The sequence below is a fragment of the Miniopterus schreibersii genome, assembly GCF_964146895.1.
Source record: "Miniopterus schreibersii genome assembly, chromosome: 15".
NCBI lineage: Eukaryota > Metazoa > Chordata > Mammalia > Chiroptera > Miniopteridae > Miniopterus > Miniopterus schreibersii.
This window is the reverse complement of record NC_138115.1, coordinates 49,173,782-49,200,635: the sequence shown is the minus strand read 5'-3', so window position 1 is coordinate 49,200,635 and position 26,854 is coordinate 49,173,782. Positions and strand designations below refer to the sequence as shown.

The 26,854-nt window shown below is 37.5% G+C and overlaps 1 protein-coding gene across 7 annotated transcripts in view; it reads left to right on the top strand.

The window, feature by feature from the left end:
- SETD2 (SET domain containing 2, histone lysine methyltransferase) overlaps positions 1 to 26,854 on the top strand; it is an 82,703-nt gene that overhangs the window by 41,270 nt on the left and 14,579 nt on the right. For 6 of the 7 annotated variants that reach the window (XM_081159763.1, XM_081159764.1, XM_081159762.1 and 3 more), the window contains 6 exons: positions 339 to 473; positions 1,310 to 1,429; positions 3,237 to 3,899; positions 19,079 to 19,127; positions 22,099 to 22,279; positions 23,764 to 24,433. In XM_081159763.1, coding sequence (XP_081015889.1) covers positions 339 to 473; positions 1,310 to 1,429; positions 3,237 to 3,899; positions 19,079 to 19,127; positions 22,099 to 22,279; positions 23,764 to 24,433 — 1,818 coding nt within the window. Of the gene's footprint in view, positions 1 to 338; positions 474 to 1,309; positions 1,430 to 3,236; positions 3,900 to 6,566; positions 6,735 to 19,078; positions 19,128 to 22,098; positions 22,280 to 23,763; positions 24,434 to 26,854 lie in introns of all 7 variants that reach the window. The other variant, XR_014000378.1, reaches the window with a different exon arrangement.

The window sequence follows — 26,854 nt, the reverse complement described above, 5'->3', positions numbered from 1 at the left end:
TCCTCACCGAAGATATTTTTTCCATTGCTTTTCAGAGAAGGAGGGAGGGAGGGAGGGAGGGAAACATTGATGAGAGAGACATTGATTGGTTGCCTCCCATAATCAGCCTGCAACTGAGGTGGGTACCCTTGACCAGAATTGAACCCGAGACCCTTCAGTCCTCAGGCCAGTGCTCTGACCACTGAGCCAAACTGGGTAGGGCCTCATTATGATCTTAATTGCATTTTCCTTATTACTGGTGAGGTTGAACAACTTTTCAGGTTGTTTGATTCTTAGATTAGAGGGACTTTTGTTCTTGTTGCTGTTTTATAACCAGATGTTTTTCTTTGCTGTGGTAGGTGGATGGAGAGCTAGAAGCTCTGATGGAGAATGGTGAGGGTCTCTCTGATAAAAATCAGGTGCTCAGCTTATCCCGGCTAATGGTTCGAATTGAAACTTTGGAACAGAAACTTACCTGTCTCAAGCTCATACAGGTGATCACTTTGATATTAATTTATTTTTTATTTCTGAATTTGAAGTGGGACATTTAAACTACAATTCAGAATAAAGGAATGGAGAAGGAATAATTTGATGAGCAGAATTACTCTTATTTTTTAAATGGATAATGTGAGTTCTACATGACTTTGAAAGCTGTACTCTTAAAAATGGCTTAAGAGTTCAGCATCATCTAGTCTATTAGTACATCTTAATTGCTTTCTCTCTTTAGTCAGAGAACATGGTGAGATTTTTTTGTGTGACAGTTCATGACACTTGATAATTTCCCCCCTTGATTATTAGCATAACAAAGCCATTTTTACCACAGGACTTCAAAGCAAGGAATTTTAACAGTAATCTCATTTACTCCAGTTTATTAGGTATGCCACAAGAAGTTGGATGATAAAAAATAGGTGAATAAAAATCTAAGAGAAAAAACCCTTTTGAATAAGCATCTGAAACAAAGAGAGAAAAGAAAGTTATTTAAAGACTAATTTTTATAGTTTTAGCTTTTTTAATAAAAATGGTAAATGTAATTTTTTTCTTAGTCCTTTAGAATTGGATTTCATGGTAACTGACATTAGTTTTTATATAGTTTTCTACTTTAGTAAAGTCCAGGTTGACTGGATATATTTTGGGTATCAAAAAAGATTGTAATCTCTTACTTTAAAGCATTTATTAGTTATATAGTTCTAGTTAAGTTAAATAGTTTCTAGGTTTTTTGGAATATAAACGAACTCTTTAGTTTTCTCTGTGGGCCCTCTTTAACGGTCTATCTGGTATTCTCCCTGCCCCACCCCCAAAATACCCTGCATCCTGCTTTCCACCATGGAAGAACACACACTCACAGTCTTGCCTGAAATCCTTTCTGGAACGTCATGGGCTGTCTTTGTTGTGGATCTGGATGGCAGAGCTGGGTGAAGGCCGGGAAAGTAACCAGAAGCTTCAGGAAGAGGTCAGTTCACATTCAACGTGCTTATTTCTTACAACCACTATACTGATTGCTTAGGTTGGCAGTATGTAATAATATCAGAGATAATGAATTTAGCATTATATTTACTGCTGGTATTAACTTTTTTGTGTTTTTTTAAAATATATTTTTATTGATTTTAGAGGAAGGGAGAGGGAGAGAGATAGAAACATCAATGATGAGAATCATCCATCGACTGCCTCCTGCATGCCCCCTGCTGGAGATCAAGCCCACAACCCAAGCAGATGCCCTGACATGGAATCGAACCATGACCTCCTGGTTCATAGGTCGACACTCAACCACTGAGCCAGACCGACCAGGCAGTATTAAGTATTTTTGTCATCCCAACCATAACTAGTTTTTTTAAATCCTCACCCGAGGATATTTTTTCCATTGGTTTTCAGAAAGAGTGCAAGGGAGTGGGGGGAGAGAAACATCGATGTGAGAAAGACACATTGATTGGCTGCCTCCCGCATGTGCCCCAACTGACTTGGGCCAAGCCTGCAACTGAGATACATGCCCTTGGCTGGAATGGATTCTGGAACCCTTTAGTCTGAGGGACGACTCCTACTATAACCTTTATATACACCTTGCTAGTAGTGAGTTGCCTATGGTTTTCCTTATAGTCTTTTTTTAAGGTTGGTACTACATAGTTGGGAACTGGGAAAGCAAGATATAATACCATATTTAAATGAAATATCCAGTTTGTTACTAAACCCATAGTTTTTAAAAGATAGGAAACCAGCCCGGCCGGACATGGCTCAGAGGTTGAGCATCGACCTAGGATCCAGGAGATCGAGGTTCGATTCCAGGTCAGGGCACATGCCCAGGTTGAGGGCTCCATCTCCAATGACTCTCTCATCGTTGATGTTTCTCTCTCTCTCTCCCTCTCCTTTCCTCTCTCTGAAATCAATAAAGATAAAAAAAAAAAAAAAAAAGATAGGAAACCATATGAAACTTAAATTCTGGGGTTATAAAAAATTAGCAAGAAGCCAAATTCTGGATGACAAGAGTAAGAACAGTTTGAGGAGTAATTAAGTGTTTTAAAAGATCTAAGTAAATGTTTGTTGGCAATTTTGTTAGAGAGTTTGTGATTTATACCTTCCCATGAAATAAACTATTTTCTAACTTGGTTTAAATGTAGTTCCTTTTAATCATAATTTCTAATATCCCAAAGTTTTTAAATAGTACTCTTAAAAAAAAAAACTAGAAAAAAAACATGGGAGTTGGCAAATAAGTGATTGTCTTGCTTTTATTCTTCTCCCAGGAGATTTGGCAATAAGTAGAAGTTGGGGAAACCTTGTAGTTTTGGTAAAACTACATTGTGGGCTGTACTTTGGAAGAAATTCTTGGATTTAGAGTGGGAGGGGCGGTTATTTCTGAATGAAGAGAGTGTCTCTCTTTGCTAGATAGCTATTTATCAAAGACTAATGAGGTAAGTATCTGCAATTTTTTGTGTCTATGTGAGACATTTAAATATATGTTGTTGCATAGTTCCCACACCTGTATCGCAGTCAGTTGGGAAACTTTTTAGAAAAAGGTACCCAAGGTGATATCTAGTAGTATATATATTTTTAAAAATCTAACCAGGTTTGAGAACTACTGGGGGGGAATATTAATATTAATCAGTCCTATTTGATGATGTGAGCAGTCACCTGCTGCACATTTTATTCATAAGACAATAAAAAACAAAAAAACCCATTGCTCCTGCAGAAATGATCTGACTCCCATCCAGAAGTTTGAAAAGTCAGCTGTACAAAGTGATGTGATTTTTTTTATTGTGTTTAATCAGATTATAAAGACTTTGGAACACTTACCTATTCCTACTAAAAATATGTTGGAGGAAAGCAAAGTACTTCCAGTTATTCAACGTTGGTCTCAGACCAAGACTGCTGTTCCTCAGTTGAGTGAAGGAGATGGGTATTCTAGTGAGAATACGTCACGGGCTCACACACCACTCAATACACCTGATCCTTCCACCAAGCTGAGCACTGAAGCTGACACAGACACCCCCAAGAAACTCATATTTCGCAAACTTAAAATTATAAGCGAAAATAGCATGGACAGTGCGATCTCTGATGCTACCAGTGAGCTAGAAGGCAAAGATGGCAAAGAGGACCTTGACCAGTTAGAAAACATCCCTGTAGAAGAAGAGGATGAGTTACAGTCACAACAGCTACTCCCACAACAGCTGCCTGAATCTAAAGTTGACAGTGAAATTGCTGTGGAGGCCAGTAAGCTACCCACATCTGAACCAGAGGCTGACATTGAAATAGAGCCTAAAGAGAGCAATGGCACAAAACTAGAAGAACATATTGCTGAAGAAACAGCATCCCAAGATGAAGAGGAGGGTGTATCTGATGTGGAGAGTGAGAGGAGCCAGGAACAGCCAGATAAAACAGTAGATATAAGTGATTTGGCCACCAAGCTCCTGGACAGTTGGAAAGACCTAAAGGTAAGAAAAAAGTTTTTATTTTAACCTGAATTACTCAGGTTTAGAGTTGTACCAACTTTAAGTCGAATCATCTACTTTTCTGACTATACATGTATTTTTAAAAAATGGAATACTATCAAGCTGATTGTAAATGTCTCAGACATCTTTTAAACCTTAGCAAGAGATATACCAGCCAAACTAATATATAAATATCCCTTTTCCTCATTTAGAAAAGTATATCACAAAAGGGAATTTAGTCATTCAAGTGCTCTTTACATTGAAAACAAAAGCAAAAAATCCTTTGAGTAACAAATGTATGGTTCTACATTTAAAAATTCTGTGCAAGATTCTATAAGAAAACAAAGAATGTTTAAATTAATTGGAAATTAACTTATTGGATTAACCGAAAATTAATTGAAAATAAAAAAATTCTGAAACCAAGGTAGTTTAGCAACTTTTCATCAAAAATGATTTAACATAAATTTCTGTTCCAGTAAAACAACTTTATATGGAGCAGGGCTAGTTGGTATTCAGTTCCAATATTATGTCTGAAATATACCTGTCTTTAAATGCCTATTTCTTTGGACAAAAGATGCTGTCTAGAGGAAAAATAGAGAGGTGTGGAACCCGTACACTTAATATGTACATAATCTCCTGTTAAAGAATGTAGCAAGATGTGCAGGGTTTGCTTTGCAGAAAACCCAGTCTGGCTCTTGGATAAACACAGAAGTGAGTAACAGGATGAGCCTAGGAGAGATGTGGTACATTTCTGTTGTAAGTAATCTAAATCTGGGATCCAGGTCTTGAAGGTCCTGTGGGAATAGTGTACATTTCTAGCTTCTATTTTTCTGTTCCTCCTTTCTTCTGTCAGAGGTGAAGCAAACAGATAAACCAGCAGTACAGATTTACTTGCAGCAAGATGGATACCTGAATCCTCCCTGTCCCTAATTATGACTGTAAAGCTCACCTATTAGATCCTGCGATTTGACCTGTATGGAACTGGCCTTAAACTGAGCAAAATGAACAGTTGGTTGTTTGTGCACTGTGCTTATTTTTGGCATTTGCAATTTGTTGTGTTGAGGGCCTTTAAGTATGGTGCAGTTTCAGCTCGTTTGCCCATTTCAGCTCCTACTCATGCTACTCTTTCATCACTTACAACTCAGCCTTACTAAGCCTTATGAAATCTGACCTTTTTATAAATCTAAAAGGAAGAATTCATAATCAATCTGCTTATAACAGTATGTGCACTACAGGAACTGAAACTGCAATTAATTGAAAGAGGAGCTGGGACAGTCACTTGGGTGGACCTTTATTTAAGGCCTGCTTTATTCTTCCCTGGAAGAAGTCTCCTGTGTTTAGAGACTGCTTGTAGAGCTTGTACTAGGCTGCCTCATAAGGAAGGTGGAAATGGAGACAAGTACACAGGTGAACATAGAAAAAGCCTTATAGACACAGTTTTATAGAGAGAGAATGGAGTTGTAGATCCAGTAGTTCACCTTTGCCTGAGAAGTCTCTGATTGATATAATTTTAAAATAATAATAATTGTAATTCCTTAAAACCCTGTCTCTCCTTAAAATCTGGAGAAAGTGAATATTTTTGTTTCTCTATATGGTAGGGTTTTTTATGTAATTGTAATGGTATGAATTATTCTCTGGGATTTCCTTAACCCAATTAGATATAACTTGTAATTTAAACTCATGTTGTACACATCCATTTTTGAATCCTACAAAATTATTTCTACCCCTGCTCGTTACCCTCCCACTCCTGTCTGAAAGATCAAAGCAGTTTTGCAGTACTATATACTTGATGGTCCTCTTGATTTGAGGTTTAAAATTTTATTTGTACTTAAAATATATCCTTCTTACTCTTTATACTTTGGGTTTATCCTGATTCTTGGCATTAAGGAAGCCATTAAATAAAATCCTCTTTCTTCAAACTTTAGTTTGCTCTGGAATCATTACCCATCTAGAATTGTATTACTGAGAAATGTTTTTGCTTGACCGAACTGTGATGTTTTGTTACACTTGATGCTGGGTTTCTTAATCCATCTATTCTGTTAACATTTTACAATGGTTCTAATTTCAAAACTATGATTATGGTTTTCTTTTAAAAAATTCTTTAGCTAGCATCTAACGAGAACTCTGAAATCAGGAACCCATAGTTTAAACATTTTAGAGAAACACATTGACTTGATGTGATTACTATACAGTATATCCATACTGTCCCGGCATTGAAAGAGTTAACTACTTCTGTCTGACTTCCACCTATGTGTTTAAGTAGAAAGTAGACATTGGCCGAAAAGAAAATGTCTTATTCAACCAGTCTTTATTAAGCACCTGTTGCCAAGCACCGTGTTAGTTGCTGATGTTAATTTCAAGATCATACTGAAAAGCATTGATCTTAGATTGTGGTTATGTTAGCCACTCCAAGCTTCCCTGACCTTCTGGGGCCACTTTAACATTGCTGGATATGTGTTCCACTTGGCCTTTCTGCACACTGGATGGAGTGAAGAACTGAAAGAGGTTACTTCAGATTCCTTAATCTTGATTTTGCTGTGAAATCAGACTATAGGGATCATCAATAAGTGAAAGAGGGCGGGAGGGAAGGGAATGAAGCTTCATGAATTACTCTTTGTCCTCCCAGATCTGATGATGATCCCTCTTGTAACTTGAACCATTTCCATCTAGCTTCTCAGGGCAGCAAGGAGCTTGTTAACATCACCAGCTGACCATGTGTCTCCTTTTCTCAACTCCATTTTCAACTTCGTGCTGAAGAAAAACGAGAACCTAGCGTGCATTCTGTGAAGAAACAGGAAGATGGTTGGGAAGTTGGATGATGCATGAAAAATATAATAGGTGAAAAAAGGACAGAGGTGGTTAACTCACTGGCGCCGGCATTATTTTGGTGCGTCCATTGCCAACAATGGATGTCGTTCCGGGAAAATCCCGACTCCTTCCGAGAAAAGATTAAGTGAGCTACTTTTTCTATACCTCTATACACAGGACCACTGCCTTGCCTTGGCTCAACAAGGCTTACACATTTTGACTCCTAAAGTAGACCTCAACAAGAAACATCATCTGGCACATTGCTACACATAAGCATGTCTTCACCTTCACAAGCAAGTTTACTGGGCTACATTTTCAGCAGGGACATGTGCATACATTTCTGTTTGCAAAAGGAGTTGTTGTACATCACCCCTCATGCTGAAAATATACCCTAGACTTCACAGGGCAAAACAGCTGGTTATAAGTGGTGATTAATTATAACCTTGACTGGAAAATCATTTGGATCATAAGAAAAAGAGGTAAGGTTCCTGTGACTTTGGTAGTTTCAGTTGCAATTAAACACCCAAGAGATTGTGATGGCTAGTGATTCCAGAGCCTGTCTTGTAGACACTTAGGTTACAGGATGTGCATCTTTCCTTAAAATGAATTTTGGGTAGTTACAGTTACACCTGAATTAGATGGTTTAGGAACAACATTCTGTATATGTGATAAGTTGGACTCTTCTTAATAGCCATTCTTATCTTTCATCTTTATCTCCAGATATTATCTTTAATTCAACAAACATTATTTTCCTAGAAAGTTAAGCATTAAACTTTCTACAGAAATAAAATGGAGTTACCCAACTGAAAAGTTTTGAGTCACTGCTTAGAATTTTGATCTGTGACTAATAGTGTATGTGAAATCTGCAATGCAACATTTCAGAATAAAATTATGTGCCCTGGATTTCTGTAATAAATTTAAAAATCCTTAGTAGATATTATTCTCTACTAAGTAATATTCTCAATATTACTTATCTTTTTCTTTAAAATTTAGAATTGACCCCCCCCCCCCCCCCCAAGAACACTATATTAGATACTGGTACATTGAAATTTTTTTATGTCCTTGGTAAAAGGCAAATGTGGCCTTAAACTTATTAGTAGTCCCTTTTGTTGTTACTGGATAAATACTTTCATCTAAGTCACAGGCTGGCCAAATCTGCTCCACTGCCCGTTTTTGTAAATAAATTTTTTTTTGTTTTTTGTGTTGTTTTTTAACAGCCACGTTTGTTCATTTACATATTGTCTACGGCTGTTTTTGCACTGCAGTGGTAGAGTTGAGTAGTTGCTTCAGAGACTGGGTGACCAACAAAGCCTAAAATATTTACAATCCTGCCCTTTATAAAATAAATTTGCCAACACCTGATCTAAACAATGAAGTACAGAAAAGTCTTGACTCTGTTTAGGAAAAGTTACTTTATTTGGATGTAAGACTATCTGAGAAGTGGGAGAATATACACATTATAGAATTACTGGTCTAGCCTGGCCAGGCGTGGCTCAGCGGTTGAGCGTCTACCTGGGATCTAGGCGATCAGGGTTCGATTCCCGGTCAGGGCACATGCCCGGCTTGCGGGCTCAATCAGTGACTCTCTCATCACTGATGTTTCTACCTCTCTCTCCCTCTCCTTTCCTCTCTCTGAAATCAATAAAGATATATTTAAAAAAAAAAAAAAAAAATTACTGGTCTAGAAGAGACCTTTAAGGAATATTGTTTTTCCCCTCAGGACCATGATTAAGTTAGTTGGAAATGAGAATTCTTGACTATGGATAAGTTGGTATAATCTAGTTTTAATGTAATCATAATTTAAAAAATACAAATTTTTCTTCTTAAATGTTCTTTTAATTCTGATGTAATTTTAGACATAACAGGAAAACTACAGACTTACTCTTGTGTGTGTATTCTGCATGTAATACACATTTTAGTGACAAATGCAGAAAAAAAAATCAGCTCAAAATTTTTTTAAACCCTTCACCCAGATTCCCCAATTTAACATTTTACCAAATTTGCCATATTGTTTTTCCTTAAAATTTTTAACTTTTAAAGAGTAAGTTACAGACAAGACGCCAACTGCCCCCAGATATTTCAGTGTGTATTTATTTCATAAAGACAAAGGCATACTTCTAGATGACTTCAGTAGATGTATCAAAATCAGCAAATTACAGTGACACAGTACTGTTATTTAATCAACAGACCTCATTCAAGTTTTGCATATAATGTTCTCTATAGCAAAAAAAAAAAAATTCTCCAGAATCTAACCTGAGATCAGTAGTTACATTTAATTGTAATACTTTAATATCCTTTAATCTGGAATAGTTCCTCAGTATTTATCTTTTATAAATTCACATTTTTTAATACTTTTGAATTTCTTAGAATATTTCTCAATTTTGGCTTGTCAGGTTTTCTTTTGTTTGGATTCAGATTATACGTTTTTGGTCAGGAATATCACCGTAGTATTCTTCATATGATATTGATTTGTTCCATTACTGGCATCATCAGCTTTGATCACTTGGTTAAGGTGGTGTCCTCCAGGTTTCTCCAATGTAAAGTTACTGTTTTTTTCCTTTCTAATTAAAAAGTATCACATTGAAGCACCTTTGGAAATATGCAAATATTCTGTTTTTCCATCAAATTTATCCATTAGTTTCAACGTCCAGTGAATTTGTCTGAATCACATAACTATGATGGTTGCCAGTGGTGATTTTTCTAATCCATCATTTCTTTTATTTCTGTGGGTTTTGGTTGGCATTCTTTGTAAGTAAGAGCTTTCCCTGCTCTCCCATTTAGTTTTTTATTCATTGATTTATATCAGTTTAGACTAATGGATTCCTGTTTTTATTCAGTGAATTGTGATCCATTAGTTCCATTATTTATTCAGTGCTTAAATTGTCCCTTATTTGGGCAATGAGAAATCCTGCAAGATTGCTTCTGTGTGATTTTGAGATGTTTCCCTTTTTTTTTTTTTTAACCTAGCATAACATACTATTTTAGGATTATCTCGTATTTACCCAGGCCTTGAGATCAGCTATTTCTCTAAGAATCCCTGGTTCCTTATGGTGGGAAATAACATTTAAAAACCAAGATCCAGACTCTAGATGAAGTCATTGTTATTGGGATGTTACTTGTAGGAGCTGTCAGCAGACTGTAAAAAATACATACATGTGTATATTTTTGTGTGTATGTGAATGAATGTGCATACACATAAAGTAGTACTTGACCTATCATTTCTCTTGCCTTTCCTTCTGTTAATCTGACACCATGCCCGCTCCTGAATCATTTCAGTTTCCCTCTGTGTCTCTCACTGATGTTCCCATTCTGCCTATCCCTTAAAGGTGGTATTTCTTGGAGCACCTGAACTTTCTTTGTCCTACAAGTGAAATAGGTCATATCATTCCTCTTTGCCATGTTTAATTTAGGCTCTTGTCATTTCTTGCTTAGACTGTGTTCACAGCCTCCTATTTGTACTTCTTGCTCCCATTCTTTTCCCCCCTTATATTACCCTTTATTATGCTGCAGTGTTATCTTTTAAAAAACACAGATGTGATCAGTGATAGGAATCTTTAGTAGCCTCACAGAGATTCCCATTACTAAAAGAATAATGCCTTTAAGTATATGAGGAGCTTAAAAAGTAGGGGAGGTACTTCTTTGTTTATCTAACCTTCTTGCCCAATAATTTCACTTAAACACTCAGTGCATGAGTCACAGGCTATTCATATATACGGGGTGGAGCAAAAGTAGGTTTACAGTTGGGAGTGTGCGAAATACAGTTTATTCTTGTATTTTATTTATTATTTCCCATATGAACAACTGTAAACCTGCTTTTGCCCCATTCTGTTTTCACCTTTCTATGTACTTGTATATGCTGTTCTCTTTGCTTAGAATATCCTCCCTCCCTCCTTCCCTCCCTCCCTCCCTCCCTCCCTCCCTCCCTCCCTCCCTCCCTCCCTCTTTCTTCTTTCTTTCCCTTCCTGTTTCAGAGTTATAGTTGCAGTTCATCCTTTGTAGTGCTCTGTCCTTTTCTGTATTTCTATACAATGGTAGTAATCTTAACAGATTACTAAAGTTACTTGCTTAGATTCTTGTTTCCCCTTACCGGACCATGAGATCTTCAAGGGCAAGGACCGTTTCTTACTCTTTGTGGTAAAAGTTACTTTTATTATTGTATCTTCATACTAATGGTTATAATAATAAGTTACCTCTTAATAATAGTGAATGACTATGTGCCCTCAACAGTCTATGCTACCTTTCGTAGCCAGAGTGATCTTTTGGAAAATACAGACTGTTCCAGTCAGTGTCCTATTTAAAAGTTTTAAATGGTTCCTCATTACACTATTAAAAATTAAGTTCATTTTTCTTAACGAGGTTTGCATATCATGGCATAGTCTGGTCTTCATTTATTTATGTAGTCTCACTTCAAATCATTCTGGCCCACCTATTAGCCTGTGCTACTAATGTTCATACACAAATATGTAAACACACACATTCACTCCAAAAACACTTTTCTTTCATTCAGATGTCTCTTCTCCTTTCCCAAGAAAGCCATTCCTATTCCTCCAAGAAAAAATATTCTTTCTACCCTTTCTATATGCTCTCATAACATTCTTCCCAGTCATAGTAGGTAACATTTCATAATTGTACATTGTGTGAAGGCAGAGACTGCTTCTGTCTTGGTCTCTTGAGTTTCCCCAGGGTACTGTGGTCATGTTTTTATCAGCTGTGAATGGAAACAAACACATCCATGAGGTTGTAACTTAGCTTTTAAATGACAGAGATAAAAATTGACTCTGGCCTTCTAATTTAAATCCTGTGTTCTTTCTACTCCTTTTTCTGATCCAACAAATAGTGATTTCTGTATCTTTGCTAAGTGATTCATGCAATTATGGTGAATACTTTTCAGATTTATCTTAATCTGCTTTTGATTTAAAAGCTGTAGTAAGTCCAAATTCATTCTGAAAGCATAGAAACTGTCATTTTAATGTTTTGTTCAAGTACCTTTTTTCCTTAGTGCTGCAGAGATCTCAACTTGTGGTCCATGGTTGAACTTCAGGGGATTTTTCAGAACTCCATGAAAAGCATGCAAAACTATGTGGTTTTCTAGGGTAAGGTGTTCATAAATATGAGCAACTTCTCAAACAGGGATGTGCATAAATATGGGTTGGGAAAGGAATGAACTATGGTTCAAAAAGTTTTTTGAATGATTTGAACAGCAGGAGAGCTCGTAGCCTTAACTGCAGTGTTGTGTTGACTGGTACAATAAATATGTAACTTCAGTGAAGTCACTGGGAGGGCTGTGGTGATTTTTTAAGTTATAATTAGACAAATTATAGAGGAGTTAAATTTGAGATGTGGGGGGAAAATCTTAGTTTTGACATTAATTTGCCTAGAAAACAAATCTGAAATTGGAGAAATATTTAATCATTATGACCTTGATGTGATTATGACGTTGATATCTTCAGTGATTACTTACCAGCAGGAAAACACTTTTATTATTCTATATACATATTTACTGTTGGGCTGGGGAGACTTTGAAAGCAGGGATTTGTGTCAGCTGTTCACTTTGTGCTTCAGTACTTACTGTAAGCCTAGCACATTTCAGATGTATATTGAATAAAACAGCATTGCTAAGGTTGATTCTTCAAATTAGAGTCAAGGACTAGAGAAGAAGGAGGTTGGGGAGGACAAGTTTAAACTGAATGGCAGTGAACTAGGAGGGCTTTTTAAGGTATGACACTTGCTGGAAAACAGTACAGCATTTGGAGATTGCCTTGGGAGTGCCCAGATTCCTTAGGCCTTTGCCTGAGACCTCACAGCCCCCAGGGGGTGGTCTTTACCATGAATATAGTCACAAGGTAGAGAAGTCTTTTGGTACTGTGTCTAGGGCTTTCTTTGAGGCATGTTATCATTTTCTTTTAATTTTTAAAACAGGCCATTTACAATACATGACAGAAAATTCAAAAGGCATGCAACGAAATATTTTGTTTCTATCCCTGCCCCGTGTCCTGTTTCCTAGAGGCAACCAATACAACCAGTTTCTTGGGTAGCCTTTCAGAGACAATTTGTGCATATTAAAAGTCAGTACTATTTAGCTCCTTTTTATTTAATATATTGTAAATATTGTATCATACCAGTTTATAAAGAATGTATTTTTCACAGATGCATAGTATTTTATTATATAGATATGCAGTACTTAGTCTCTTGTTAATCAGTCTCCTATTTTGGCCATTATGGTTAATTTCTTTCTTTAGCTTAGTAGCAAGTAACTTTTGTTTAAGTAATTTTGAACACATTCACACGTGGGAATATACATGTTGGATAAATTACTAAAAGTAGTAATCTGGCCTGGCTGGCATGGCTCAGTGGTTGAGCATCAACCTAGGATCCAGGAGATCGGGGTTCAATTCCCCAGTCAGGGCACATGCCCTAGTTGCAGGCTCGATCCCCCAGTAGGGGGCCTGCAGGAGGCAGCCAGTCAATGACTGTCATCATTGATGTTTCTATCTCTCTCTCCTTCTCCCTTTCTCTCTCTGAAATCGATAAAGATATATCTAAAATTAAAAAAAAATAAATAAATAAAAGTAGTAGTCTGAGTCATAGTCTGTGTTATTTGTAATTTTGATAGGTATTGCCAAATTGCTCTTCACAGTTGTACCTGTTTAACTCTCATCAGCAATGTATATGCATAAGAGTACCTATTTCACCACATCCTGCCCAACACAAGTATTATGTGACTATCTTGGTCAGACTGATAGGCAAGAAGGGAGTATTATTACAGTTTTAATTTGTGTTTCTCTTAATGCATGAAGTATTGAATATCTTTACATTTGTATTTCCTGTTTTAAGAACTGTGTCCCTATTCTTTGCCCATTTATCTAAGTGGCTGAAAACTGAAACAATCTTAGTACCTTTTGTTTCTTGGGAGCCCAGCTCCTCAAGTTAGAAGAGTGTCTCCTCAGGGGTTTTTATAAATAAAACTATTCTACTCCCTGTTTCCCTCTCTCTCCCTTCCTCTGCCCCTCTCATGTGTGTGATTTTATGAAACCTCAAGATATGTATGTTATCTTCTAAGGTTTTCCCCCCAGTCAAATCCCAGGAGACCTCTGTGACTTAATGGCGATCCCCCTACTCTCACTGTCTGTAATGCAATATACGAAATAAAACTACAGACTCTTCTGTAGGTACATGATGATAGGAGTCAAATAATTCTTTCTGGTAAAGGAAGGTAAATCCTAGTTAGAGAACCATTACCGTTGAAAGTGTTTTCATAGAACTTACTTTTTTTGTTAGAATGGATTTTTAATCTTTATGCTAGTGTATAGATTATGAATCAGGTGTATGACAAAGTCATATATTTCCCAAAGAAGTGCTTTTATTTCTCTAGATCAAGGGTTGGCAATTTCATGGATACAGTATTTGTGTGTGTGTGTGTGTGTGTGAATCATCAAACAAAAAAGGAACATGAAAGACAATGCATAAAATAGAATAAAGTATTTAAATATATACACACATTCAGTACCACATAATATTCTTATAAAGAAAAGATACTGTAGATGAGTTTATACCATTTTTATTCCTCCACTGTCGTCGTTTTAGGACTTAGACTTGGAATAAACACATGTGCTCAGTCTCCCGTGTTTGTATTTTCCACCTCTTCCTTTCTTCCTTTCTTCCTTCAGGACAAGTGAAATGTCTCTTTCCATCAGGGTGCTTTTCGTAGTCTTCTCTCTTCAGGCTCAAACCAGTTTTAGTATCCCCGTTACAGTTCACTTACCATTTCATGTATACCTATCATAAGATAGTATTTGTTTACTTTCTTTTTTTCCTGAGTGCTTATGAGGTAATATTAATTGTGGTTAAGAGTTTGTGCTTTGGACAGAGACAAATCTAAGCTTGGATTTTAGGCCCAATGTATAACTCACTTGATCACTGTATGACCTTGGGATAGTTAACCCCTCTGAGCATATATTAGATATACTGTAAGAGTATATGAGAATGCAGTTTAAGGATATGGCACACAGTAAGAAGTGTAAGCCATGATTATTATTAGTCTGTGAAACCTTGGCAACAGGTACTGCGCATCTTCAGTGTCCAAAACATAAGAGACCCTTAATATCTGCTTTTATCCCATAGTTTTTGCTCAAATAGTTCTTATAGAAATGTGCAAATCATATTTCCACAAATAGCATCTCCACCTGCATTTAAACACTTTTATAAAAGGAATGTTGGGTGTATTGGTGTCTCATGGGCCTCTCAGTGACTCACTGTTTATCAAACAATATCTGAAAGTTTATTTTCCAACCTTTGACTGAAGAAGAGTGATTGGCCAAGGATAGTCTGTTATAAGCATTGAAAAGAGTTTAAAATTTTGCAGAGGCATACTTATTCATCTAACCCTGGAAATATGTAATGTTTGTGGTTATATGTGAGGCCTGTAAATAGTGTTCTTACCATGGATGAAAAATAATTATGGTATAAGTTTAATAAGAAAAAAGCATAAGATATATAATACTTTGGGTTTATTTAGCAATATGTGGTTGATTTATACAAATTAGAAGTAGAATTTCACTTGTTGGTCCTTTCAACAATTGAGTGTTATGTGCCTGGCACTGTTCTTTGTGCTAGAGATATAGCAAAGCATAAGATAATCTTGGCCCTGAAGAATTATACCTGAGTGTATATGAGTATGTGTGTTAGTTGGGAGCAGCACCTAGACACCAAAGAAATAAAACAGGATGATGTATAAAGAATATTAGTTGGAGCGGGGAACCAGATTCCTTTAGGCCCCTTTGAGGGCAGGGTTAGTCCCTGAACACAGGTCCCCTGACTCACAGCTCAGTGTTTTTTTTTATCATATGCCAGTCTCTTGAGTAGAATTTTTAACAAAATAAAGTGATCTTACATGAAGGGTTAATGTAAGTGAAGCCAACTCAGATAAATATTTTCTGCAGGAGATTCAATAGCCTGTAGGTATGACATTGTTCCAAACAAACTTCCATATCATGTAGGCTAACACATTGCTACCTATTCACAAGACAGAATGATCTGAAAAAGTGTTGCCATAGTCTTCACATGACTGCTTCCTTCTCAGTTTTCAGTATTGTTGGACTTTGGGAAATTTTTGTTGCATTTTCAGGGCTTCAAAGTAGATCATCTAAGTCTTCCATTTAACTGTTGTGGAGGAGGATCAGCTGAGTAACTCTAAGTGCTTAGGTGTATATTGATAGAGCTTGTTCTCATAGTCAGTTGCTCGTGGCCACTAGTCATCTATTTTGTGAACATCAGAATACATTTTCTACTTAGCAGTTCCTATAGACTTTTGAGTGGAATTAAGAATCTATCTTTGAGCCCTGGCAGGTGTGGCTCAGTTGGTTGAGCATTGTCCCGTGCACCACAAGGTCAGGGCACATGCCCAGGTTGTGGGTCAAGGTGCGTACAGGAGGCAACTGATCTATGTTTCTCTCTCAAAAGAAGAAGAAGAATATATCTTTGAGAAGCATTTCCTCTGGTACTTACTGGCCACCACAGATTGGGCCCCCAACTTGAGATCTGTGTAATAACTTACTATAAATGTTTGTAATGAATACTTGTAATGCCAAGACCTTATGCAAAAGAAGCTAAATAGGTTAAGATTGTGTAATTAGTCAACACAGACATCCCTTGATATATCTGTTCTACGCACCCTTCGTGAATAAACATGTTATCTTGTGGAATGTCTAGGTTTGTAAAATATCGATTTTTTTCCCTATCGTGTGGGTAGGTGCTGATGAGTGGCTTTATTACTTTTTCCTCAGTTTAGTAACCCCTCTGAGGAGCAAACAGGGGAGGAATCAGACAGAGCTAAGAGTGTCAGCTTTGTTCTTCCTGTCTTTATCTCTGATTCAGTATTATGGGTAGGCACTGACAGCAGGACAACTCTAGGCATCCTGCAGAGGAGCAGATTGGAACGTATCCTCTCTCCAAGCAAAAGCAGCCCAAGAGGAGGCCCAGGTGTCTCTGAGCTTAGGATAGGCATGCTTATGCGTAGTTCTTTCTTTCAAATTCTCCCTTGTGAGTAGTGAGTGAGGGCTATTAAAAGAAGCCAGTAGCTTAGTGATTCTCAACCTTCTTTGGGCATCCAGAATCATCTGGGGAGCTTCTTAAAAATACAGGTGCCTGGGACTCATGCTCATTATTTTAGATTCAATAAAAGTTTCCTGAAATGGTCTAATTGTGCAGCCAGAGTTGAGAATCACAGCTCTAGTGGGAAGTCCTACATAAGAGAGAGGGTCTAGGAAATGATGGACAGAGTCACTACATTTATGCATGAATCCCCTAAATGGTACTTCTTTCCAAATTAATGCTGTAATCACATTCTGTGTCATCAAGTACAGAAGATAAAAGTGATCTGGAGTCCGACTATCTGATAGCATCATAAGCTTGGTCAGGTTGCTTCAGTGTTTTTTTTTTTGTGTTTTTTTTTTTTTAATATATCTTTATTGATTTCAGAGAGAGGAAAGGAGAGGGGGAGAGAGAGAGAGAGAAACATCCATGATGAGAGAGTCATGGATCAGCTGCCTCCTGCATGCCCCCGACTGGGGATTGAGCCCGCAACCTGGGCATGTGCCCTGACCGGTAATCGAACCCCGATCGCCTGGATTCTGGGTCAACACTCAACCGCTGAGCCATGCCCAGCCGGGCAGCTTCAGTTTTTTAAAGTAACTTTTCCATTTATAAAATGGAGGTAATAGTACTTACCTCAAAGGGTTGGTTTATAAATCAAGTAATATATTTGAAGTGCTTAGCATAATACCTGGCACACAGGATAAGTGCACATTTAATTATAACAATAATCATCTTTATTAATTTATCATCATACATGGAGTACTGAAGGATTTTTTTTTTTTTTAAATCTACATTCATGATCGATTTCTCTGATTCTGTGTGGTCCACATTTGTCTTATTTATTTATTTATTTATTTATTTATTTATTTATTTATCTTTATTGATCTCAGAGAGAGGAAAGGAGAGGGAGAGAGAGAGATAGAAAAATCAATGATGAGAGAGTCACTGATCAAGCCCACAACCGGGGCATGTGCCCTGACCAGGAATCGAACCCTGATTGACCAGATCCCAGGTCGACGCTCAACCGCTGAGCCACGCCTGGCCGGGCCACATTTGTCATTTTTAATGGCAACCTAATATTGCATCTTGACCCTTCCTCAGTTTTGTGTTATGTGGGTTATTTCTCATTTTCTACAATATTGCTAGAATCAACAATCATGTGGGGAGAGTTCTTCGATTTTTTTTTCTTTTAGGAGTTCAGTTCTGTAAAAATTGGGATTGCTAGGTCATATAGATGTGCTCAATATTATGAGATTACTCTAAAGGTAAGGTGTCATATGATGTACCATTGAGAATGTGTGAGTTTGCCATTTGCCCACTCAGGTGACTGGTTTGGTTCTAGGCCCTAGAGTCATGCAGCAAGAAAGGTACCTTAAAGCCTAAAAACACACTTTACATTTCTCAAGAATAATTTTGATACAGTTTTAGATGCTATTTCAAGAGCAACAGTAATCTAATGTTTATTCTCCCCCCCCTTTTTTTTTTGTTTTGTTAATCCCCGACGATGTTTTTTCCATTGATTTTTAGAGAGAGTGTGGAAGGAAGGGAGGGAAAGGGGGAGAGAGAAAAACACCGCTGTGAGAGAGATACATTGATTGGTTGCCTCCTGCAAATGCCCAGGCTGGGAATGGAAACTGCAACCCAGGTATGTGCCCTTGATCAGGAATCAAACCCTTGACCCTCTAACCACTGAGCCACACCTGCCAGTTATCTTTCCTTTTTTAAAATGACAACAGTATGAAAGTAGATACTACATTTGACCATTAACCAAGTTGGTTTTGCATTTATAAAAAAATATGCTGAATAGCAGAGGTTGTCTTTACGCATGTAATTTTTTTGAAGTGTTTTATATAGCTGAGTTACTACTAACCTTTTCTTCTCTTTAAGTAGGGGCGAGGAGTGAGATGTTAGAATTGTTCTTATGAAGAATCTCAAAGGAACTATAGACAATTTTATATGTGGAAAGCATACAGAAATTATCAGGAAGTGTGTTTATGTTAGAAATATAATGCCTAGTTATTCAGTCTGTTACTTGACTAATGCGGTAATACAGGCCTTGTAGATGTTAAAATGTTTTTACTTGTGCTATATATTTTTACTTGTTTGTAAGGGACCAGGATATATTCTTACTTTAAACCAGACATAAGTCAAATTTTGGAAAATAATTAAATACCGGCCCGTTCCTTCCCAATTCTTTGTTGCCATGTGAAATCACTCAGCTTCAAAGCAATCTCCACTTCCAATCCACACTAATAACCCTTCTTTTGGTGTATTTTTTGCAGGAGGTATATCGAATTCCAAAGAAAAGTCAAACTGAAAAGGAGAATACAAGTAGGTATTCAGAGATACTCTGTGTATGTAGCTTTACAAATATTCTTTTGGAACTATGCAGAGGTAACTGATAAGGACTTGAGCTTTTTTGTTTTTGAAACCAGATAATATGTAATTAGGTAAATGAAGTATTTGGTGTGAAGGTTTGGAAACTTGTGTTTTTATGTTTTTTTAGTGAATTTTTGCCAAAGGAGATGTCTCTTTATATTACCTTTGTTGTTGGTTTCCTTGAAGTCATGACTTTTCTTCCATTCATTTGTTCCTTTAGAGCAGACATTCGTAAACCTGTACTCCTACAGGTCTGTGTCTTTACCTGTAGATGTTTCTATACAACATTCTTAGTGTACATGCACTTTTTCTGGGGAAAATTCAGAACTTTCATCAGATTCTCAGGGAGTCAGTGACTCCTCAAAAAGTTAAGAATCATTATTAAAGAACAGATAACAGGGAAGCCATGGTGGTCTCATTTATGGGTTCTCAACATACTCCTTTAGAGATTAAAGCAATTGGGGATCAATTACATCAGTCTCTTTAGCCCCTCCAGCACTGACCTACTATAAGTAGAGTGAAGGAGCCAGTATGTTCATGTCCTTTTAATTTTTTTAAATCATCACCTGAGGATATGTTTTTATTGATTTTTAGAGAGAGGGAAAAGGGGTGGGGGAGAGAGAGAAAACACACACACATCATAGATGTAATCGATCAATTGCCTCCCATATACGCCCAACCTGGGGATCAAACCCACTACCTAGGAATGTACCCTGACCAGGAATCGAACCTGCAACCTTTTGGTATATGGGACAACACTCCAACCAGCTGAGCCACGTGGCCAGGGCTGGTTAAATAGTCTTAATGGTTAAAGACCTGCAGGGTGTCATTTGCATCCCTTTGTATCTTTTGGATATTTGTAATTTTACTGGTTTAATCTCCTCATAGACAGATATCCTACTTAAGGCCGCAAAGAATTCTTCTCATAAGAAACAAGGCAGGGTCAGGCAGTACTGGTGGATAAAACCAATGGCATCACTATGGAGTTGACCATCAGAGGCTAGTTTCTCTGGGCCCACTAAGTTAAAATTATTAGCAAGAGAGTCAAATCTTAAATACCTGTGAGGGTTCCTCCCAATATTTTGCAAATATCTAGTCTGGTGTGGCCCTCTGAGAGATGATGCATGGCATGATCTATAATGGACGATTACAATTTTTTTTTCAGGAAGTAGCCTTTTGTGTGCCAACTTTAGTCTCTCCTTCACATATGGACTCCTCTTCCCAATCTTAGTCTCAGGCTTTTCGGTTACAGAAATGCTTATGGTTTAAGCCTGGCTTTGTTATCCCTCAATGCGAAGCAGTTAAATAGCTCTTTAGGACTTTTAATATTTATAAGAAGTGTAAAATACTTTGGGAAATATGTAGTCTAGCTTTACCTTTCAGCCTGAATAAATGGAATCACTCCTCTGCCTCACATACTCTAAGATGCAGAGTCAGATTATGAACTGTTGGTGTGATTCCTTTTCTTATTTTACCAAGATATAGTAAAGAAATAGCCACATTTTAAGGAAATTAACACCAGGGCAAGGAACCTGGGTTTGAAGGTGGAACTATAGTAATCATGGGCAGATAGAGGTGAAACTAGATAATAGTATTTATTTCACAGAAGGATGTGCTAATACCTGTGAGCTGGAACAGTGTTTTAATTATGCAACATTTTCTATCAGTATATGGTATCAATGAATTCTGTTAGCCTCTCACTGACAAATGCTCACACATGGCTGTATATCAGTGACTGTTTTGCAAGTAAGTGGAGTTTGGCCAACTAAAAGGAGAACTGTGAGCACACCATGTGCAAACCTAACCCTACTGCTATGGAAGAAACTGAGCTCGTGTTTTTCGGGGATGAGAAAAAGAACCCCCAGTTAACGTTTATTGAGAATCTGCTCTATACTGTGAGAAAGATCTTATAAGAAATTCTGTCCTCAAGAAAAGAGCATCTAATCTGTGAGGTAGTAGTACTAACATACACAAAGCAACAGCGTTTAATACCAGTGAGTTTATATTGAAATGTTCAGTGGTGGGACTTAGACTTCTCAGGGAGATGAGAAACTAGGAGGTGTGATCAGTGAAAAGTAGTACTTAGGGCAGCTTTTGGGAGCAGTGACAATGAAATTGGGTGAAGATGAAGCAAGTAAGAACTATTTGAAGTAGAGAACCGAGTGGGTAGTAGTACCATTTTTCAGTAGGAAGCTGGCATTCTTTTTTGAAGATGTAGCTTTTGAGCTTTGATAACTTCCTGAGTTATCACCTATTATCACCTGTGTTGGAAATATTTTCCTTTTGAAATTGTTGTTTGTAAAAAGTTGTCTACAAATTGAACTACCTTAGAAGGTTACATTCTATAACTTAGTAAATTGAACTATGCTAGTTTGTTAAATTTTACAATCATTCACTTTGGAGGAAGTCATAAATTAAAGCTCCCCTTTCTTGAGAATAGAAGCAAATAAGAAGATTCTTTTATTGGTTAAAAAAAAAAAGTTTTATAATCCTTTTTTTTTTAATTAAAGAGACATTTCCTGTTGAGGTTTTTATGCCAGGCTGCTCTTCTACAAATTGCAAATAAGCAGAGTTACAGGGGCAGTAGAAGGCTTTTACATTTTGAACTGACAAGCAGACTGCTTTGCTAAAGGTGATGGGAATATCTTGCATGCTGTGTTCCACAGAACTTGTTAAAAATGTTGAAGGCTTGGATGACACTTTGGTGGGAAAAGGTAGAAAAGGGCATTCATGGAAGAGGCTTTCAGGAAGTAGCGTGTACTCACACACAAGACCTTATGTCTCATCCAAATTCAGGACTGGGGCATGAGAGAGGAGTCTATAGATCCATTCATTGGATAGAAAACTTACTATACCGTTGATACACTATCATGATGGAGAAAAGTTTACCAAGTAATTTTTTTTTAAATCCCCTTTCCCTTAGTAACTGAACGAGGAAGGGATGCTATTGGCTTCAGAGATCAAACAGCTGCTCCAAAGACTCCTAATAGGTCAAGAGAGAGAGACCCAGACAAGCAAACTCAGAATAAAGAGAAAAGGAAACGAAGGGGCTCCCTCTCACCACCTTCTGCCTATGAGCGAGGAACAAAAAGGCCGGATGACAGGTAAGTGGCTTGTTTGAGTATTCTCTCTTCCAAGCAAATCACAAGTGCTCAGGTAACATACTGCTGATTTTGGACACCAAGGGCTTTTGGAATAAGTATATTCTCTTGATGAGAGAGTATAAAACTTTACAGGTAAATATTGTGACAGTCTCTTTTGATATTAATAGTAGCTGTGAAGACTAATAGATTTTTGGTACTTGAGTGGTTTCTACTTGATAACATTTTTAGAAAAATATTTTTTTTTATTGATTTCAGAGAGAGGAAGGGAGAAGGAGAGAGAGAGATAGAAACACCAATGAGAGAGAGTCATTGATTGGCTGCACGCCCTCTGTGGGGATCGAGCCTGCAAGCCAGCATGTACCCTGACCAGGAATTGAACCATGACCAGGTCCTGGTTCAAGGGTCAACGTTCAACCACTAAGCCGGGCTTAGCTCATTAATTTTTAGCATTCTTCTATTATAGTTTGTGTTGGATAACTCCAGTATCAGCAGTCTTTGTAGGCCTCTTCCTGTCATTTGTTTATATATATATAGTTTTATAATTATATATAATTTTATTTCTAAATGAAATTATATTCCTTAGAACTTTACCTGTGGGGATTCATTGAGGCCTGGATTTAAGGTACTCTCTTTTATAGACTATTTGATTTTTTTCTGCCAGGCAGCTAAGGACACTACCAGCCCACTAACATTTTAAGGAAATGTTCAGCTTAGAGGTTTTTAAATCATATATTTTTGTTTGTTTGGATAAATGTTATGTCCTTATCCATGAAGCTCTTATTAGATATTTTTTTGCAACAAAACATCTTGAAATAAATTGCCACTTTTAAAATTTTTGCCAAGAGCACTTTCTCAGAAATTTGATTCAGACTATAGAACTTCATAAAAGAATCTTAAGTCCTCAGTTCTCTTCTCGCTATGAGATTGTTAGAGCTCATGGTCTCTTGTGGCCTTGCTGAGGATACTTGTCAAAACTATCACAGCGCATGAGGCTTAGCAGTAAGATATTATACTAGGTATTGCACAGAGAAGAGTATATGAATATAAGTCTCTGTACTTTCCTGTGTGCATGTTCATCCTTTGTTGATATTTGTTCCAAATGTGTGTCCAGACATAAGTCAAATTCTGTAGCTTTTATTAATATATTTTGGTTTCTGTTTCAATTTCAGAATTTGTGGTTATATATTTGTCCCCAACTATAAAGAATAATCTATTTAGGATGCTATATGTATCTTTAATTTGATAAGCTAGAATCTTAGAATATGATAAAATTATTCTTTTCATCTAGGTGTCTATTTCCTTGGGCTTCTCTTCTGTTTGGAAGACTCCTTAAGGAATTTTGAGTGTGATTTTTAACCAGTGCCAAATTGGAGTTGGTGTAGTTAATGATTTAGTATTGAATAACATAACACTTATTAGTGCTTCGATTATGTCTGTAATTTAGGGAACAACTTTTTGTGATGCTCTTATTGTTTTCTATCTAGATATGATACACCAACTTCTAAAAAGAAAGTCCGAAAAGACCGCAATAAACTTTCTACAGAGGAGCGTCGGAAGTTGTTTGAGCAAGAGGTGGCTCAGCGGGAGGCTCAGAAACAACAGCAACAGATGCAGAACCTGGGAATGACATCTCCACTGCCCTATGACTCTCTTGGCTACAATGCCTCTCATCACCCCTTTGCTGGCTACCCACCAGGTTATCCCATGCAGGCCTATGTGGATCCCAGCAATCCCAATGCTGGAAAGGTGCTCCTCCCCACACCCAGCATGGACCCTGTCTGTTCTCCTGCTCCTTATGATCATTCTCAGCCCTTGGTGGGACATTCTACAGAACCCCTTGCTGCCCCTCCACCCGTGCCAGTGGTGCCACATGTGACAGCCCCTGTGGAAGTTTCCAGTTCACAGTATGTGACCCAAAGTGACGGTGTGGTACATCAAGACTCCAGCGTCACTGTCTTGCCAGTGCCAGCCCCAGGCCCAGTCCAGGGACAGAATTATGGTGTTTGGGATTCAAACCAACAGTCTGTCAGTGTACAGCAGCAGTACTCAACTCCTGCACAGTCGCAACCAACCATATATTATCAAGGACAGACTTGCCCAACTGTCTATGGTGTGACATCACCCTATTCACAAACAACACCACCAATTGTACAGGTAACTAATTTTGGAATCTCTCTTACAGTTTGTTTATGGGATGTTAAATCTGGTGCATAGGGAAGTCCTGCTCTTTATCACTTTCATATATTGATCAATACTAGTTACATAGTGTATAACAAATTACTCAAAAACTTAGCAGCTTAAGACAACAAGTAATTATTATAGTTTCTGTGGATCAGGGATTCAGAAGCACCTTGGCAGGATGATTCTCGCTCAGAATCTTTCATGAAATTACATGAACCAGGTCTCTTGTCATCTGGAAATTAGACGGGGGTGGTGGTGGTGGAGGTGGTGGTGGAAAATTTACTTTCAAGCTCGCTCACATCGTTGTTAACCGGCCTGGTTTCCTTACCACCACATGGGCCTCTCAGTAGGGCTGCTTATAGCATGCTAACTGGCCTCCCCCAAAGCAAATGTGAGAGAAAGAATGACTTTTGGATTACTCCTCTCCTTTTTGCTTATAGGCAGTGAATTACATACAATTAATTCTTCTGTATCCCTACGAAGGAGAGCCCTATCATGGTAATTGAGTTAGGACATGGTTTGCCCTTTTTTCTTCTAGACCCATCTTGTATATTATTTCTTATAACCCTACATGTTTATCATCAAGAAGTTCACCAGAGTGACTCAGATGCACTGAGCCTAATGATATTACTATGGTAGGAAATGGTAATGTTAAGTTTAAAAACTAAGAGTGTGCTGACGTTATATTTCAAAATGTATTTTTTATGTTTTTAAATCAAACATTTTTTTCTATAAAACAAAGCGATACATTTTAAGCTTTAAAATTAAAGGAAGAATGTATAAAACATAATCCTTAGCACATTCCTGTGCCCTCCCCCATTGCTGGTCATCATCCCTAAAGGTGAAATGTGGATGGCAGAGACTCTCAGGAATGTTTCCTGCATATATTATTTACTGTTGATCAGTAATATTTCTGTTAGTATTTTTGTGCTGAAGCTGTATCAAAATTTTGTTAGAAAAGTCATGACAAAGTGTCCTGCTTTAATTCCTAAAACCTTAGGTATATTAACTACTTCCATTTTTTATGATCTCGTTAACGACGATTATATGTTTTTATATATTTGTAATCTTAAAGACTTGAAGTTTTTATCCCATTTTTTTCTACTTAACATGATTCTTAACCATTTTTCCAAATTCTGTATTTTTGTATGTTTATACATACATACCCATACATACACACATGCGTACACATGAACATTTTATTTTATTTATTTTTTTGGTTAATCCTTACCCCAGGGTATTTTTTTCCATTGATGTTTTTTTGTTTTGTTTGTTTGTTTTTAATTAATTAATTTATTTATATATCTTTATTGATTTCAGAGAAAGGGCAGCAGAGGGAGAGAGAGATAGAAACACCAATGATGAGAGAGTCATTGGGGATGGAGCCCGCAACCCGGGCATGTGCCCTGACCGAGAATCGAACCTTGAGCTTCTGGATCCTAGGTCCATGCTCAACTGCTGAGCCACGCCCAGCCGGGCTCCATTGATGTTTAGAGAGAGAAGAAGGGAGGGAGGGAAGGGGAGGAGGAGGAGGAGGAGAGAGAGAGAAAAACATATTTGTGAGGGAAACACATTGATTGGTTGCCTCCTGCACCAGCCTCGATTGGAGCCAGGGAATGAACCCAAAACCCAGTTATGCGCCCTTGACCAGGAATTGAACCCACGACCATTTGGTGCTCGGGCCAACACTCTAACCACTGAGCCACACTGGCCAGGGTTACATGTACATTTTAGTGGCTATATAATGTCCCATTTGCTTATAAGATCATTTTGAATCTGTTTTTCTGGGGTAGTCATTTAAGTTGAAAGTTCTTTTTCATAATTATAAATAACACTGCACTGAACATTCTTATACTTAGTTTTGTGTATGTGTGTGTTTTTTCTTTCATTTTTGGCTTAAAATGAATGTTACAGTGCTAAATAAGGGTAGTAAGAAAACGTTCATTATTGGTTATTAGGTACCAATTTTACAGAATGTTTATGAATATTAAACAAATTTCTTAGGTCCTAACTTCTGCTGTCTTGCTTTCTTGGACCAAGACATTTTTGAGTTTTCCCCTGAGAATGTGTATCACAGATAAAAGGAAAATGGTTTGCTTCTGTCCCATCCCTATTTCTGAAGTATGTTCTTAACCTAGGTGTTAGCGCCTAAGCAACAGCAATAGAAGCTGTCCTTTAGAGACTCCTCAGTAGAATGCTCATTGATCATATGGTTGTTCTTATAAAATAGAATCTGTTTTTCCCCATCCCAGTGAGCAAAAGACTTCTCTGGGGTTAGTCATACATAGCCTTAAGACTCAAGTATGGGAATTTTACTTGTTTCCAGTTTTTCAGTCTGTTCCTACCAAGAAGTCATTTATTGACTCCCTAACCCACCTTGTGTGTGCTAGAGTA